The 17,062-nt window shown below is 31.5% G+C and overlaps 1 protein-coding gene across 1 annotated transcript in view; it reads right to left on the reverse strand.

Annotated features, from left to right (window-relative positions):
• BMPR2 (bone morphogenetic protein receptor type 2) overlaps window positions 1–17,062 on the reverse strand; it is a 152,396-nt gene that overhangs the window by 73,162 nt on the left and 62,172 nt on the right. The window contains exons 2-3 of the mRNA XM_011369134.2: window positions 7,294–7,464; window positions 6,039–6,209 (exon numbers count right to left, since the gene is read on the reverse strand). Coding sequence (XP_011367436.1) covers window positions 6,039–6,209; window positions 7,294–7,464 — 342 coding nt within the window. The remainder of the gene's footprint in view (window positions 1–6,038; window positions 6,210–7,293; window positions 7,465–17,062) is intronic.

The raw sequence follows: 17,062 nt of genomic DNA on the forward strand, positions 1-17,062 counted from the left end.
TATATATATATCACACTGTATGTTCTCTCATATATATATATATTGCACTGTATGTTCTCCTCCCATAGTTAGATTTCTTTCTGTCACCACATATGTGACTCCTTTTATCCCATCTACCTCCTTTCTCCTCCCTCCCCTGCTACTCTTTGGTAATCATTAGTCTATTGTCCATGTCCATGAGTCTCTGTTTGTCCTGTTCATTTGTTGAATAAATTTTAGGTTTATATTCCACATATAAATTTTAGGTTTATATTCCACATATAAGTGATATCATGTGGTTTTCAACTTTTTCTGTCTGGCTTATTTTGCTTAGCATGATTATCTCGAGGTCCATCCATATTTAATCGTTGTTTTAGAGTGCACTTTTTCTACTTAAAAAGTTTTCTGTAAAAAAGTATGCTATGTTATGCTGGCAGTATACAGCTCCTACTTATATGTGTCTCTTGATTGCTCATTTCTCTCGTGCTTGATTTAATCTTGTGTTGTTTTATAAATTTAGTGTAGCCTCAGTATACAGTGTTTCTAAAATCTACAGTAGTGTACAGTAGTCCTAGGCCTTCAAATTCACTCACCACTGACTCACCCAGAGCAAATCCCAGTTCTGCAGGCTGCATTCACGTTAAGTGCCCTATATAGGTATACTATTTCTTATCTTTTATACCGTATTTTTACTGTACCTTTTCAATGTTTAGATACTCATTATGTTATAATAGCCTATAATATTCAGTACAGTAACATGCTGTACAGATTTGTAGCCTAGGAGCAACAGGCTATACCATATAGTCTAGGTATTTAGTAGGCCATACCATCTAGGTTTGTGTAAGTACTCTCTACAATGTTTACACAATGACAAGATCACCTAATGATGCATTCCTCAGAACGTATCGCCATCATTAAGTGGTACATTTCAGAATTTACACATTAGCACATATCCCTTTTTCAAATTATTCATTCAACGAACATTTCCTATACTCCCACTATGTGACTGACACTGCACTAGTCACTGTGGAGACAAAGGGGCATTAAAAATAAGTCCCTATCACCAAAGACTTTACAGTCTAGAGGAAACAAAAAGACAATTACAAAATATGTAGAAATTTAAGTATGACGACTACAATTTATTTGCAAAAGGTTCAGGAAAAAATAGTGATTAAATGAAGCACAAGATATACATATAACATAGAGAGGGAGAATAATAAGGTAAATATAGTAAAATGTTAAAAAGTGGTAAATCTGGGTAAAGGGTACACAAAGTTTGTATAAGTTTGAAATAATTTTTAAAAATTTTTGTTGGGGGCCCAAAATATTTACACTTGACATTTACTGTTTACCAATACAATGATAGGCAAAAAGTTAAAAGGAAGATAAGCCGTAAGTTAAATCTGTTAGAAAAAAACAACCACCTAAATGACTATTCCTTTTGAGCAGAATAGTTACTCATTAGGACAGAAGAGTTCATTTTTTACTGAACTACCTAAATATTAAGGAGACATCTTCAAAGAGTATATAGATGAGACAGCACTTTGAAAGTATAAAACACTATGCAAATGCAAGGCTTTATTTACCAGCTATCAGGAAATCATTATTAATGTGAGGTATGGAAATAATGTTTCAGTGAACACTCTTTTCAGAGAATGAGTAATAAACATTTAACATCTTTATTAAGGTACAGTTTACACAATATAAAATGAGCACTGAACTTTTATTGAAAGATATTAAGGGTGATACCTTAAGAGAAGCCAAGTTCAAAAAATTTCTTTAGATCTTACAATGCATATTAAATTACTATTTAAAATGTAGCTCCTGTCAACTCTATCAACAGAAACTGACAAGGAAGTGATGAAATGTCTGTATTTCAGACTATTTTAAATTATTTTTCTCAAAGCTAGTTAGCTTCGTTATTGAAAAATAATATTACAAATGGACAATAAATAGAAGAAAATTCAAAATAGAGAACAAAAAACATGTGAACCTCACTAATAAAAACAATGCAAATCACTTTTCAAGATGATCTCAGCAAACTTTTATTTTAATAATACTAGGGCTGATAAAGATAGGAAATATGTACCCTAGCACATTATTGTATACAACAGGGAACAGTATCTTACAGAGAATGGTATACAACAGGGAATGGTATATAACAGGGAATGTGAACTCTTTTAACCACTGGAACAGCAATTTGATAATGTATGAGAAACCTTATTACTCTTACTATTGGATATAGAAATTAAAATTCTGGGAATTAGAATTTAATATAATGCTATATATACAAAGATTTTCCTTGCAATAAAAATCTAGAAACAGCCCAAATGTCCAAAACCAGGTGTATGGATAAGGAAAATATTTAGTTGATGAAATAGTATACAATTATTAAAACTGATGGCTCTGAAACACATGCAATAACCTGGAACATACATATATTATTTTAAACACGAAAGCAAGATCTAATATGTATTTATATCACTCTTACAACTATACAAAAATTAAAAAGACTAGGAAAAACATTCAAAATATTAACAATGGTTGTATATGGGTATAGAGATTATTAAAGATTTTTGTCCACTACATTTATACAAGTAACACACAAATACATTTTTTACTATAAGAATAATATGTAATCTTCTCTGTCAACAGTCACCCCACACTATCCCTTATCTATCTTTGATAAGTTTGTACCATGTTTCTAGTAATTTTTAAACACATGTAAATAATTTTATTTGACAAATATTTATGTATAAATGGTATTTTTATAATTAAAAATTTTAGAGGAAAAAAGCACCATCATCAAATTTCTACTGATATACTTTTATATGACCATGAATTAAAAGTTCTTCCTCTTAATTTTATATTTTAATTAATTTCTTTAAACTTTGAACACTTAAAACTATATTTATTTATTTTGGTCAAGCACCTAGCATTTACAGACTAAATGCTTGACATTCCATATAATAGTGGTTCTTTTTCCTGAGATTAATGCAAAAGCCAACATTCATCTTACTTGTTCTGTGTGAAAATTTACTTAATTTTGTTCTATTGAAAACCAAAATACACAATTGGATTAATGCTCTGAAATTAGAGCACTTCACTTAAAACACTTTCCCTTTTTGTTGCGATAACATGACTGATTCTCAGTAGGCAATACTCTTGCTTTTGGTTCAAAAGATTATAGTAGACCAAGAAAGAGCTAAGTAACAATATGAAATGTGTCTGTAAAGATCTTTGAGGAGAACTTATGCATAAATTCCCTTCTCCTCTTTCATCTAGATAGATGTACAAGTGAAAATTTGAGATCTTGTTTTGTTTGTTTGTGAAAAATAAATATAGCCAATTTAGGGTAATTTCTTCATAAAAGTTAATAACCTTGATAGAAACTACAAGAAAACACTTCCTATTGCTTTCAGTTTAGTGTTTAACCAACAAATCAAATGAAATAATTCAAAACCAAAGTATGAACTGATAAAAGCTGTTGACGGAATTCTTAAGCAGTGCTCCATTCAATAAAATATTTTTTAAAAATTTTTTGAACTTTTTATTTGGAAGTAATGTAAACTTATAGAACAGTAGCAAGAATAAAAACAGTACAAAGAATACCCATATACCTTTACCCAGATTCATTTATTGTTACCATTTAACCCCCATTTGCTTCCTTCCTTTGTCCACACTCACATACACACTTGTGCATATACCCATGCATATAATCTTTTATGAACCATTTCAGAGACAGTTATGTACATATATCATGGCTCTTTATTTCTAAACACTTCTTACAATATTTCCTAAGAATATGGATATTCTCTTATCTAACCACAGTACTGTTATCAGCTTCAGTAAATTGAACATTAAAATAATTCTTTAATCATCTATTTTGTCAATTGGCCTAACAATGTCCTTCAACATTTTTTGCATCCAGTTTTAATCTACATCTTTCCCAGAGTCTCTTTTTCTTGATATTTTTGAAGAATACAAATCCCTTTTATGTACTAGAACTAGAATATTCCTAATTTATGGTTTGTCTCATGTTTCCTCATGATTAGATTCACAGCATGCATTCTTGGCTGAAATTTTGTGTCATTCTCGGGGTATCATGGACGTCTATCTGTCCACCATAAGTAATGTTAACTTTAACCACCTGGGTAAGGTGTTGTCCAATTTCCTCACTTTATAATTACTATTTTTTCCTCTTACAATATGTAGAAAACACTTTAGAACAATGCAAATATCTTAGGGCTCCTTATTGAAACTACCCCTAGATTTAGGCTCTTTTGATGATTCTTACCTGATCCAACTCTTACAATGATGGCTGCAGAATGATAATTTTCCAACTGCTGCACTCCAACATTTATCAGTTGGCACTTGGCATTCTACTATAAACAAGTGGTCTCTCTTCTCCCTGCTCTTCTATCAGCACAGAATTCATTTTCCCTCCAATGGTTTAAAATTTATTACTGTATTTACTCAGCATCAAATTGTCCCAAAGTTAGCTAGTGGGAGGTTTGTTCAGGCTGGCTCCTGTGTCCTTAAGACAAGTCTCCATCCTATTTGGGGGCATTTCTTTCCTTACCTTCTTGTGTAACCAGATATTTCAGGCTTACTTTGCACCTACCCTGCTGCAGTCCTCGAATAAATCATTTTTCTAAGGAGGCTAAATTCCTTTGAGTGAGGAGTGGTATTTTGAAACTAAATATGAGTATCGCATATGTGCATCGCTCCTGGGATGCTTTTGCTTCTTGCTTTTTTCAACAAAAAGAGCTAGAAATATATGTAGGCATACACACACACATATAAATATATACACATACAAATTTGTACATACACATAGAGATGTATATAATACATATGTATGCATATTTTAAAAGTCATAAATCCATACTCATACCTTGAATTATAATCGATTTGCATAAGATTATCTTGCCTTCCTCCACCCATAACTGTGTTCCTATTCCTTCAATAATAACGCTGGCTCCCACAATATCAACACATATAATCATTTTTTAATCCTATAATACAGCTATAATTGAGAATTGCTTCGTCCACACTACTAAAAATCAAGCCTGCTAAAAAGAGTTCAGAATTTGTTTGCAATTCTCCCCCCATCTCATCCAAAAAAGTATATATAATCAAATTCTGTGTTTATAAAATACTTAGATTAGGTCTTTCATTTTCCTTTAAATATGATAATGATATTTATATAAAATACAGTTGGGCCCATTTATTTCAGTTTGCTTTTAGTTGCGGTTTCGCCCCCTCCTTTCCATCCTTATTGATCTAATCTTACTTTCTGTATGTGTATATTATGATTCCAGAAGTCGAAACTATAAAAAGCTATACTCAGAAGACTGTCGCTCCTTCTTGTATCCTTTCCACTCCATTTTCTCTTCATTCCCTCTATCCTCTTAAGGAACAACTTCATTATTTTCTGGTTTATCCTTTCTTGGATTTTTTTTTAAAAGATAAGCTTTCTTACATAAGAAATAGCATACTATATGTTTTTCATTTACCTAACATTATCTCTAGAAATCACTCTATATCAGTTCATGGAGATCTTACTCATTTTTCTTCGTATAGCTGTATAGTTAGTACTCCATTATATATATGTACCATAGTATATGTTAACTAATCGCCTGTTCTTGGACATTTAGGTAGTTTACAATATTATCCAGTTACAAATAATACCAGAATGAATAACTCTATGCATATGTATTTTCATATTGTTGGAGGTGCATCTTCAAGATAAAGTCCTACAAATGGAGTGCTAGATGAAAGAGTAAGAACATACAGAGCTTTCTTACTATTGTCAAATTCCTCTCCATAGGGGTTGGAAAATCCTATATTTGGATTCACACTCATTTGGTAATATACTGATACTTTGCAAATCCTGATGCACCTCTTTTGGATTTCAGGTGTTGGCTAGATGTAGTCTCACGTTGCTGGAACTCTCCCTCTCACTCCTGCAAACCTGAATGTTCTTACATATTTTTAAATTTTGCAAATCTTTAGAAAATAGAATTACAAGGAATTCTATTACTTTAACTACTTACTGAGTGGTGTTGTATCTGGAGGTGGAAAATTCTCAGTAAAGTTGACATTACACAAGTCTGTGCTACAGCAGCAGAAACGATATGTTCCATTCTGAATGGATGGAGGGGTGGTAGTTACCACACATTCTTCATAGTGACACTCTTGGGGATCTCCAATGTGAGACCAACATCCTATAAATTGATGCAAACAAGTCAGGAGTCAATACAAAAAGCAAAATTAAAAAGAAAACAACAAACTAAGAAATAATTGCAATCAATGTGAGAGTGCGTACACAGAAGTTATAAAATACTCTTGTAAATCAATAGAAAACACATTTTTTAATTAACAAAAAAATGGCAAAGTACAAACAAGTATTTCATAGGGGGAGAAAAAGCCACCAATAAAATGTTTAACTTCATCATTAATATAAGTATTAAAAGCAAAAGTAAGATTTCATTTTTTCTATACCTATTAAATTGTTCTAGGTTTAAAAAATAATATACCGTAACAAAGACTCATACACTCTCATACACTGCTGGAGGGAATATAAATGTATATAGCATTTCTAGAAAGCCACATGGCAATTTTTACGCAGAGACTTTAAAATATTCATGTTTTATAATATAATATTTCTATTTAAAGGAATCTATTCAAAGAAATAATCAGATAAAACCAAAGACTTATGTTCAAAGATGTTCACTGAAGCATCATATATTATAGTGAAAACCAGAAAACATAACATTCAACAAGAGAGTAATGTGTGAGTAAATCACAATATGTATATACAATGAAATACTGTGCAGAGATTAGAAATGTTTTAAAAATATAATATAAAGACATGGGGAAATGTTTATGATATAATTTAAGATATAAAAAATTAGGTATAAAATTTATTTATATAGTATTATCCTAATTTCAAAAAAAGTACACATGCCTATAAACATAGAGGTACACTGAAAACACACTTGAAAGGTATAAACTAATACAGTAAAAAGTTTTTAAAAGTACAGAATTGTAGATGTTTATTTTTCCTAGTTTATTTTCTAAACTTCATTCAATAAGAATATATTATTAATGTTATAAGAAGTTATTAACATAAGCTATAAACTAATTACCCTTTAAAAATTTAGGGTTTGTGGGTAAATATATACATGAATATATACTTTTAAATTTACTATTTTCCAGAAGAAAGTTTTAATCTACTGCCATGTCTTTTTTAGATAAATTTCAATTGTATGAAACACAGTTATTTCAGTTAAGAAAAGTATTACTTGCCTTGTTTTACAAGATTGATATCCCCTTTTGATTTCTCCCATAGGCCATAGCAGGTGCTACCTTTTGAACATAATATTGTTCCATTTTCATGAGAGATTCGACTCTCCCCTATCCCAAGGTCTTGTTGATATGGATCTTTAAATGCACATAGACGTTCTTGATTTTGAGAAGCTAAAATAAAGAAAATAAAGGAATGACATTAATTTTCTGATTATCTTTGCAAAACATTATTATGTAAAATCTTAAGAGTTATTTTGAAAGGCACTGTAAATTTCCCCACTAAAGCCCTAAAAAGGCTCAGATAAATTAGTAATTTTTGTATTTAGTCAATAACTTTTCTGCTCATTAATTAATTTGTAACCTCCAAACAAGAAGCAAACTTGAAAACTCATTTCCCAAAAGCAATTTCCCTCTTACACAAATTATTCTTACCACTCTTTCTCCTATTAAGTATCTTGGTGTCCAAATAAAGACACCAAATAAAAAATGTCCATGTTCTAAATTATCAAACATCCAAACAAACTAACAAACCTAGAGGGCTGAACAATTTTAGGAAATTCTACAGTACTCTTTTATCATATCTTATAGTCAGTTGTAGAAGGCTAAACACACATCATTAGGCATGGTAAACTTAGGATGAGGACAGTGACTATAAATGAGTATATGATTTCCTTTGGAGGAGATGGAAATGTTCTAAAATTAGACTGTGATAATGGTTGCACAACCATAAATTTACAAAAAAATAACTTTAATTAAAATGAGTGAATTTCATGGTATATAATATATCTTAACAAATCTGTTTTTAAAAACTAAGGCTATTAGTGGGCAAAAAGAAAATGACTTTCTGTTATTAAAAATACCAACAGAATAGCCAGAAGAAGAAATGTTCAACTCAATAATCCCTTACAATATAGCGAAAACCCAATGTACTTTCAATGTCAATAATTCTTCCTCCATATACATAATCTGATTTAACTAATTTCAAGAGAACAGTTACCACATAATTTATCAACATTGCTGAGAATAATAAAAAAGTAAAAGGTTATCAAAAGCAACAGCTGATCTCTATTTGATTTTTTAAAGTAGACTTTCCTAATGTGTTGACTAGCTAGAATAACAGTCTAATATACTTGGCCAATATATTTATTCCTCATGGACTTCTGATTTATTTCTTTATTTTGGGTGTGTATCTTATTTAGTACACTTCATTCACTAGCACCTTAGCACTGGAGATGATTTATTAAAATAATGTTTCTGAATCTACAAAACTAAGACCAAATTCTGGAGAAGAAATGAAAGAGCCAACAACTGTGTACCCAAGCTTATTTAGACTTATACACCTGTCATATTTATTATAACAGAAAGTGTCTTCAAAGTATCAGGCTATGTAAATAGGGTATTCACAAGCAGGTAAGACAGTTCTCCTCTTCAAGCATCTTACATAGTCTGTTTGGACATAGACAGATATTACTTAATTCAGTAATCACAGACAATAATTACTGAAAAATAAATGTGACTTGATTTCTACAATTTAAAACCGCTTCAGGCAGTCTTCTAGAAGATATTTACTAATATTGATTAAATGGACAGAAAATAGAGTGTAGCCTATTTATATAAACTGATTCTAGGACATTAGCCTAATTATGAGTCTACTACATTTTTACCACATGTAATCATATATTCAAATTCCTTTAATGATAAACTTAATTATATTTACTAGATTATTTTACACATTTAATACTAGCATTTCTTTAGATTATCTCTAATTTGCAAACTTTACCAAATTATTATAAGGACTAAAATCATATATATTTCTATAGATAAAGTATATATAACACAAAGATTCATACTTAAAAGGTTCACACTATAAACAAAAACACTGTAAAGTAAATTAGAAAAAGCATATCTATCTGTGAGGCATAAGTTCTTTTCCTGGTCCTACCCCCTTTCTTGACTCAGGTTAACTAACAGAACCCACTCTGTTTCCCTTTTTGTCTTGATTGTTAAAAAGGTAAGAATGAACTTATGAACTCAATATCTCTAGTTTTCTACAACCAAGATATCCTAATTATTTTCCCTTCTCTATTTCTGTTATACATTTTGACTAGAATTTAGCAGTGAATAATGAGTTAATGAATAGAGATCTAACTGTACCTGGAAGTATACAGATCATAAATAAATAAGTGCCTCATTTAATTTAAGAATTTTAAAAAAGGGTATATCTTTTCGAAAAACCAGATGCAAAATAAAAATTTTTGCTATTCCTGGATATCCTTTCCAACTGAAAAGTATCTAAAGGCCTGAACGCATGTAAATATTTTAGGGGATAGGTAATTTGATAACTGAAACCTAAAATTCTCCTTAAAAAGACAAAATCAAACAAATCCAACCTCTCTCATGTTTCCCTCTCTCCTCCAGTCCCGCCACAAATAAGCTTAATTGACTATCAAAGCAATAAGGGTACAGGTTGGAGAGAAGTAAATTATATTTTTAATATCCTCAGTCTTCACTAAATAATCTTTTTCTTAAAATACTTTCAGCCTACTTTTTAGGAATTTTATGACAGTGGCATCAGTATATGTCAATTATAATTTGCTATTTTAAAAGTAACTTTCAAATTATAATTCTTATACAATATAAAAGTGTTCTAGCAAGAATTCTAAGTAAACTGCCCAGGTCAAAACAACAAAAAAAATCCATTTTGCAAAACAGTTTTTATACCTTTTTAAATGCTATCTGTAGAGTCAGTCTCAGCAATATCTCTATATGAAGTTTTGAATTATTAATACATAATGTAGGAAAAGCAGGAATAAAATAAACAGTAAAATGAGAAACAGTATAGCCTAGAATATTATCACAGATCACATACAGAGAGACCTGATCAAATGATCACATAGGTGCTCTAAATTTGTCAACAGCTAAAGAAATTTTCATCAGTCAAGTATGATCAATTAGCTCTTTTAAGAGACATTCTCAACCAGGTACAGTGATTAGACATGGATTGCAAAAAATTGCTCTCTTCGTTTTAAACAGGTGATATTTAGTTATAATAAGCACTAAAACAATTGTGATTAACATAACTACATTAAACTAGAAATAATCTCATTCAAACTGCTGACAGAGGCATCTTTATAAAAGACAAAGCTGATCATGCTTATTAAAATCTGTTAGCTCCTTGATGCTCCTAGAATTAAAGTCAAACTCTTCAGTTCACATATAAGGCCCGTCAAAATCAAGACCAAATAGGGCTGCATGATCATTTTTGTGGGCCCTAAGGACTTTCGTTTTCTTGGGTCCCTTTCTCCATAAAAAAATGTTGAAAATTATATTTTACGACTGCATTGTATAAAGACAAAATGTTAATATTAGATATTAAAACACTTTCTTCAACTCCAAAATTCATATTTTCTTTCTGATTTTAAAAGAAATTAAAATAATTTCATGGGCCTCCACAATTACTATGAGTTCTAGGCCCTATGCCTTCTTTGCCAAAGTCAGCTTTAGGAACCAATCAACCTTTTGCCATTCATCCCACTCCTCCATTTCAGGTTCCCACCACACTAATACATCAAGGCCTTCTCTGACCTTTACACTTAATGTTCCACTATCCAGAATGCCATTTTTCCTGCTCTTCAGTGAGATCTGCAGACTGTTAAATGATGAGCTCTGCATCCCAAAACCCTTAACTCATCTGTTTTAACATTGTATAGCATCATATTTTATCTGTTTACATGCGCATCTCCCCAACCAAGCCAGAGGTTGACTTCACTTGTTCATACAGCAAGATCGGGTTTATTTAACTCATTTTGTACAACACTAATTCCCAACGATGTTAAGAGAAGACAGTTTTCACATGGATTGTATTCAATATCATATTCCCATTCAAAGATTACAAAATCTAGGTGATAAGCACCTCATCATTCTACCACTCTACAGTAAATGAAGCTATAAAAATAGTATGAATGTAAAGGTAATATTATATCATTTTCCTTCACATATGTAGCCAAATTACTGAGAATAAAGTAATCATTTTCTGTTTACATATGCTTCCTGGATTAATATTTGCTAATCATATGTAGCATTTAATTTCCAGGAACAGATGCGGCGTGTCTGGACTATTCAGCTGTCTTACATTTCTCACTGCATGCTATAACACTATCAAGAAAATAGGGTGTAAATGTATAGCATAGTTTGATTATGTCTGTATCAGTTAACTGTCATTACAGACATAAATCAGCAACAGCATTATACATACACTGAAAAATACTATTTATTTGGTTTTATGAGGGGAAGAAAGAAAAGAAAAAAACAACTACTGTTCATGAAAACACAATTTACCCTTTCTCTTTTACCAAATACTCTTACATTATTTGAATTTTCATCATGAAAATAAATTCATATATTACTTATACTTTTCAAAAAAAATGTCCTTGAATTACTTTGAAATAATTATAGATTCATAGGTATTTTGAATGAAATACAGAAGTCCAATGCCTTTCTCCTCAAGGTGAATATTTCACACAATAACTGTACAGTATGAAAACCAAGAAACTGAAATTAACACAATCCATTGAGCTTATTAGGACTTCACCAGTTATACAAGCACTCATCTGTGCAACTGTACATCTATGCAATTCTGTCACATATTATCACAATCAAAATATTCAACCGTACTAACATAAGATTCCCTTGTGTTAACCCTTTATAGTTACCACCCACTCATCTCCATTCTTAACCAACAGCAACCAACAATCTGTTCTCCAACTTGATAATTATGTTATTTCATGACTGTTATTTAAATGGAATCATGCAGTATATACCTTATTAAGATTGGCTTTTTTCACTGAGCAAATTTCCCTGAGGTTCATCCAAGCTGCTACATGTATAACTAGTTCATTATTTTTCAGAGAGTAGTATTCCATGATATGGTTGTACCACAATCTGTTTAACTTTTCACCCTTTGAATATCATTTAGGCTGTTTTCGGTTTGAGGCTATTAGAAATAAAACTACAATAAACATTTGTGCACATGTTCAATTTTTTAGAAACTTTACTTATTTAAAGTAAAATAAGAATAATATCCTAGAAAAATAAAGTATGGTGTCTCCAAAAGGCAACTTGACATTAAGACCATGTGCTCTACAAAGAAAATACATTGTGCCCATCATACACTTGGTCCATTAAAAGTCTACAAAACATTCAAACCCCCTAACTTCCTCTGACCAAATAGTTCTAGTACTGGGAGAAACTGGCTTGTTCTAGGAATCCTGGTTTAAAGAACCATTCATGTAGTATTCCTTATATATAAACAAAATAAAATGTGGCAAAATAAATATCAGCTAATTATGGCATTAAATATCTGAGATGAGATCCATCCATGTTGTCACAAATGGCAAATTTCATCATCTTTTTATGGCTAAGTAGTATTCCATTATATATAATACTTCTTCTTTATCCAATTGTCCCTTGAAGGACACTTACATTGTTTCCAAGTCTTGGCTATTGGGAATAATGCTATAATAAACATGGGGGGGTATATATCTTAACAAACATGTGTTTTCAAATTTTTCAGGTAGATACCTAGAAGAGGGATTGTTGGGTTATATGGTAGCTCTAGTCCTAATTTTTTGAGAAACATCCACACTGTTTTCCACTGAGGCTGTACCAATTTACATTCCTACCAGCAGTATACAAGGGTTCCCTTTTCCACACGTCCTCTCCAACACTTGTTATTTCTTGTTTTATTGATAATAGCCATTCTGACAGGTGTGAGGTGGTATATCACTGTGGTTTTGATTTGCATTTCCCTTATAACTAGTGAAGTTGAACATCTTTTCATATATCTGTTAGCCATCTGTATGTCTTACTGGGAAAACTAACTGTTCAGGTCCTCTGTCCAGTTTTTAACTGGATTGTTTGTTTGCTTTTTTGTTTTTGAGCTTTATGAGTTCTTTATATATAATTAGCCCTTTATCAGAGGTATTGTTTGCAAATATCTTCTCCCATTTTGTTGTTTGCCTTTTTGTTTTGTTGATGGTTTCTTTTGCTGTGCAGTCATATGTGGGATCTAAAACAAAAAAAGTGACAAAGGAACGAACAAACTCATAGACACAGAGGAGAAGGAGGGTGGGAAGAGGATGAAGAGAGTAAAAGGGGTCAAATAGATGGTGACAAAAGGAAACTAGACACACAATAGAACATACAAATGTATTATAAAGCTGCATAACTAAAACTTACATATTATTAACCAATTTACATCAGTAAAGTTAATTTTTTAAAAAAAGAAAGCTATCTGGGAAATCCCAAAATATTTAAAAATTAAATAACACACTTCTAACCAAAAAAGAGAACACACTTCTAACCAAAAAAGAGATTATAGTTTGGGGGTATTTTTGTTGTTGCTTAAGCAAAGATTAGTCCTTTGTAACAAGGTCAAATAGGCAGTCTATTCTCTTCTGATGTCCAGATGCCCAGGGCCCTACACACATATTAGAATGACTAAAATTTTAAAACAAAACAAAAAACTCTTCACAATACCAAGGTGCCGACATAGATGGGAATAAAATTGCCCCATGAAAATGCAAAATGGTACAGCCACTATAGAAAACAGCATAGTTTCTTGTAAGTTAAACATACATTTACCATTTAACCTAGTAATCCCACTCGTAGGTATTAACTTAAATGTAATGAAAATCTATGTTCATACAAAAAGTATTATGTGAATGCTTTTAGTGGTTTTATTTGTAGTTGTCCAAAATTATTTATAATCTAAATGTCCCTCAACTTAAGAATGGATAAATATTACTCAGCAATAAACTACTGACCTAAGAAATAACATGAATGAATTTCAATTACATTATGATAATGAAAGAAGCCAGACTCAAAAAGCTATACACTATATGATTTGTTATGTGACATTCCGAAAAGGTATAGATCAGTGGTTGCCAGAGATTTAGTGAGGGTGAGAGGGAGAAGTTTATTATCAAATGGTACTAAAAAGGAGTTTAGGGGTTAGAACTGCTTTGTATCTTGTTCGGGTGGTAGTTACATGACTATGCATTCGCCGAAACTCGTAGGACTATACATCGAAAGGAGTAAATTTTATTTACGTAAATTTTAAAATAATTAGGTGCAAACAATTATTAAATGTGTATTAATGGATTAATGTATAATTTCATATATACATATATATAATTTTAAAAAAGACTTCTCCATCTTAGGAAACTAGAAAAAGGGTAAATTAAAACCAACCTAAGCAGAAGAAAAGAAGTAATAAAAATTAGAGCAGAAATCAATGAAATTGAAAACAGGAAATCAAAAGAAAAAAAAATCAACAAAATCAAAAGGTGGTTCTTTGAAAAGATCAATAAAATTGATAAGCCTTAAGACACAAAGAAATAAGCCAGACAGAAAAAGTTGAAAACCATATGATATCACTTATACATAGGATATAAATCTAAAAGCAATAAACAAACATGACAAACAGAGACTCATGGATATGGACAATAGACCAGTGGTTACTAGAAGGTGGGGGAGCGGGGAGGGAGAAAGTAGATGGGGTAAAAGGAGTCAAATATGTGGTGACAGAAAGAACTCTTTACTATGGGCGGTGAACATACAATGCGATATAAATATGACTTACTGGTGAATTGTACACTTGAAACATTGGATTTCATAAAGCAATGTCACCATAATAAAAAAATAATAAATGACCAAAAAGAAAAAGAAAAAAGAAAGAAGGAGCATTACTACAGATCCCTTGGACATCAAAAGAATAAAGAAATATTGTGAAAAACATTTTAAATGAAATGGACCCAATCCCTCAGACACAATCTGCTAAAATGCAAGAAGGAACAGACAATCTGAATAGGTCTATATCTATTTTATTTTATTTATTTTATTGAATGAAATTGAATGAATAATTAATCTTCCAAAAAGTGCTCGGCCCAGATGGGTTCACTGGTGAATTATATCAAACATTCAAGGCAGAAATTATACAATTTCTCTATATCAAACATTCAAGGCAGAAATTATACAAATTCTCTACAATTTTTTCAGAAGATAGAAGTAGAGGGAATATTTCCAATTCATTCTAAAAGGCTAACATTACCTAAATGCCAAAATCAAATGGCATCACAAGACAGATTAATACCTCTCATGAACATAGTTGTAAAATTTCTCAACAAAATATTAGCAAATCAAGTATAACAATGTATAAGAAGAATTATACACCAGAACGAAGTGGGATTTATCCCAGGTATGCAAGGCTGGTTCAATATTCAAAAATCAATTAATGTAATCCATCCCATCAATAGGCTTCTAGAGAATAAAAATCACATCATGTTAATAGATGCAGAAAAGGCATTTGAGAAAATATAACACAATTAGTGATTAAAACCGTTCAATAAACTAGGAATACCAGAAGACTTCTTCAACTAGATAAAGCATATCTACAAAAAAACCTACAGCTAACATCATTCTTAACAGTAAGAAAATTGAACTTCTCCCACAAAGATCAGGATGATCAGGACAAGGATGTCCTCTCTCACCACTCCTTTGCAACGTTATATGGAATTCCTCACTAATGCAATAAGACAAAAAAATAAAATAAAAAGCATACAGATTGGGAAGGATAACATAAAACTGTCGTTTAGAATATTAGTGCTAAAAAATGAAATGAGCTTCAAGCCATAAAAAGACATGAAGGAAACTTGAAGGCATATTACTAAGTGAAAGAAGCCAATCTGGAAAGACGACATACCATACGATTCTAACTATATTGCATCCCGGAAAAGGCAAGACTATGAAGATGGTAAAAAGATCAGTGGTTGCCAGGGGTTCTGGGGAAGGAAGGATGAAAGGTAGAGCACAGAGGATTTTTAGGGCAGTGAAACTATTCTGTATGATATTACAATGGTGGGTACACATCAGTATACATGTGTCCATAGAATGTACAACACCAAGAGTAAACCCAAGAGTAAACTGTGGACTTTGGGTGATGATGATGTGTTAATGTAGGTTCATCGATCATCACAAATGTATTACAGTGGCGCAGGACGTGAGCTGCTTCCATGTCCTGGCTGCTGTGAATAATGCTGCTACGAACACTGGTATGCATATAAATTTTTGGGTAAATGTTTTCAAGTCTTTTGGGTAAATACTCAATAGTGGGATTGCTAGATCATGTGGTAGATCAATTCTTAGTTTTTTGAGGAAACTTCATTCTGTTTTCCATAGTAGTTGTACCAATTTGCAGTCCCACCAGCAGTGTATGAGGATTCCTTTTTCTCCACACTCTCTCCGACACTTGTTACTACTTGTCCTGTTGATGATAGCCATTCTAACAGGTATGAGATGGTATCTCATTGACTTTCCACTTCATTTTGCTGTGAACCTAAGACTTCTCTAAAAAAGAATAAGTTTATTAATTTTAAAAAGGGGAAGACTTCTAAAAAAATAAAAAATAAAATAAAATAAATAAAATAAAAATAAATAAAAAAGGGGAGACTCTGAGAAATGCAATAAGTTATTTCAAAAAGAAATCTCTGAAGAAAAATTAGACACAAAGTAACAGATAAGGATAACTCTCAGGGATGTATAAGGAAGGTGAGGGTTCTTTTTGGCTATACCACATGTTCTAATGTACTGATGGGGGAATATTTATTTCCTAGAACATCAAAGAATTGGTTATCAATAATTCATAAGAGGAAAATTCAGACTATCTTTTAGATATTTTTTATTACTTTTCCCATAGTTTATGAATAGAGAA

Source organism: Pteropus vampyrus, unplaced genomic scaffold (genome assembly GCF_000151845.1).
Source record: "Pteropus vampyrus isolate Shadow unplaced genomic scaffold, Pvam_2.0 Scaffold146, whole genome shotgun sequence".
Taxonomy (NCBI): Eukaryota; Metazoa; Chordata; class Mammalia; order Chiroptera; family Pteropodidae; genus Pteropus; species Pteropus vampyrus.